Source organism: Alligator sinensis, unplaced genomic scaffold (genome assembly GCF_000455745.1).
Source record: "Alligator sinensis unplaced genomic scaffold, ASM45574v1 scaffold1065_1, whole genome shotgun sequence".
Lineage (NCBI taxonomy): Eukaryota > Metazoa > Chordata > Crocodylia > Alligatoridae > Alligator > Alligator sinensis.
The window spans coordinates 459924-461539 of record NW_005842812.1 but is presented as its reverse complement, the minus strand read 5'-3'; the positions used below and the strand labels follow the sequence as shown (position 1 = coordinate 461539).

The 1616-nt window shown below is 69.8% G+C and overlaps 1 protein-coding gene across 1 annotated transcript; it reads right to left on the bottom strand.

The window, feature by feature from the left end:
- Window positions 1-27: 27 nt before the first annotated feature.
- On the bottom strand, window positions 28-1259 carry LOC102377522 (myosin light chain 1/3, skeletal muscle isoform). Its single transcript, XM_025191385.1, has 5 exons — window positions 1125-1259; window positions 570-743; window positions 409-486; window positions 203-243; window positions 28-115 (listed from the first exon to the last, which is right to left on the bottom strand). Exons 2-4 carry the CDS (start codon window positions 736-738, stop codon window positions 215-217), a joined length of 276 nt encoding a protein of 91 aa, XP_025047170.1. The 5' UTR covers window positions 739-743; window positions 1125-1259; the 3' UTR covers window positions 28-115; window positions 203-214.
- Window positions 1260-1616: the final 357 nt, after the last annotated feature.

Below are 1616 nucleotides of genomic sequence, written 5' to 3'. Positions count from 1 at the left end.
CCCAGCAAACAAGACACGGGGGGTTTCTGAGAGCAGAAGTTTATTGTGCAGGGTTGGGGGGCTGCGGGGGCCGGGGGTGTCACGGGACCCAGCTGCCAGCGTCGCTGCTCCAGGCCTGTGCACAGGAGAGACCCGTGAGGACCGCCGTGTCCGGGAGCCCCCAGAGCAGAGCCCCGGGCCCAGGGTCCTGGAGGGCACCTACCCAGGGGCCGGCTCAGGTCGACAGGATGTGCTTGACGAAGGCTGCGGAGAACAGAGAAGTGAGTGGTGCCCGGGACCCCCACTGTCCCCAGGGACGTCCCTGACCTAGCGGGCACCCCCTGGTGCCCCCTAGGATGTCCCCCGGTCTGGCCGGGATCATTGATGCCCCCAGCCCGGCCCGGAGCCCCAGTGCCCCCCTGCACGCACCCTCATAGTTGATGCAGCCGTTGGCGTCCTCCTGCCCCGTCAGCAGCGCGTTCACCTCCTCCTCTGTCAGCCTCTCGCCTGCCGGGGGTGGGGGGTGAGCGGGCACCTGCACCCCCCAGCCCCAGCCCCCCTCCCCCAGCCCTGCTGCCCCCCCGCCTCACCCAGCGTGGAGAGCACGTGGCGCAGCTCGGCGCCCATGACGGTGCCGTTGCCCTCCTTGTCGAAGACGCGCAGCCCCTCCACGTAGTCCTCGTAGGTGCCCTGGTCCTTGGTCTTGGCGATGGCCTGCAGCATGGGCAGGAACTCCTCGAACTCCACCCGCCGCGACATCAGCTCTGCGGGGCCGGGGTTAGGGGTCAGGGGTCACGCGGGGCCACGGCCTGAGGGGCTCCCACCACACGCCCAGCCCAGGGGGGGAGCGGGGCAGGGCCTGGGGCCAGTCCAACCATGCCAGGAGCGGGGCAGGGGGGGCCTGCCAGGATTTGAAAGAATGGGGGGGACCCACATGCAGAGCCCCCGATGCTGGTGCCCGCACCACATGGGGAGGTGCCCCCCGCCCCCATGGAGAGCAAGGGGGCAGTGACCCCAGCGCAGCTGGTTCAGGTTCTCTGCAGACGCAGGCAGGGGCAGCTGCTGCCAGACCCCAGGTCCCAAGCCCCAGACCGCAGAAACCAAGACTCTGGCCCCCCGCCCCCGCAAGACTGGCATGGGCTCACCATCGGGCCGCGGGTGGCCCAGCACCCGGGAGATCTCGGCATTGGTGGGGTTCTGGCCCAGCGCCCGGATCACTTCCCCGCACTGGCTCAGCTGGATCTTGCCGTCGCCGACCCTGTCGAAGAGCTCGAAGGCCTCCCTGTACTCTGGGGGGGGGGCCCAGGGATCAGGATCACCCTTCCTGGGAGCGGGGGTTGGCACCGGCCCAGCCCGGGGGGAGCGGCCATCCCTGCACGCCAGAGCTGCCAGCGCCGGTGGCCCCCAAGAAGGCGTCATCACGCCCTTTCTGGGCCAAGGACGCCCATTGTCCTGCCCGGTCGCCCAAGCCAGGTTGTTGGGGGGGGAGGGGACTGGGCTTCCCCCACCAGGCTGCAGCCACCTCTGGGGCAGGGGACAGGGCAGATTTGGCCCAAAAGAGGGGCTAGGGGGCACTACACCCCCAGACTTACCATCCAGCTGCTCCCGAGTGAACTCGATCTGGGGGGGGAAAAAGT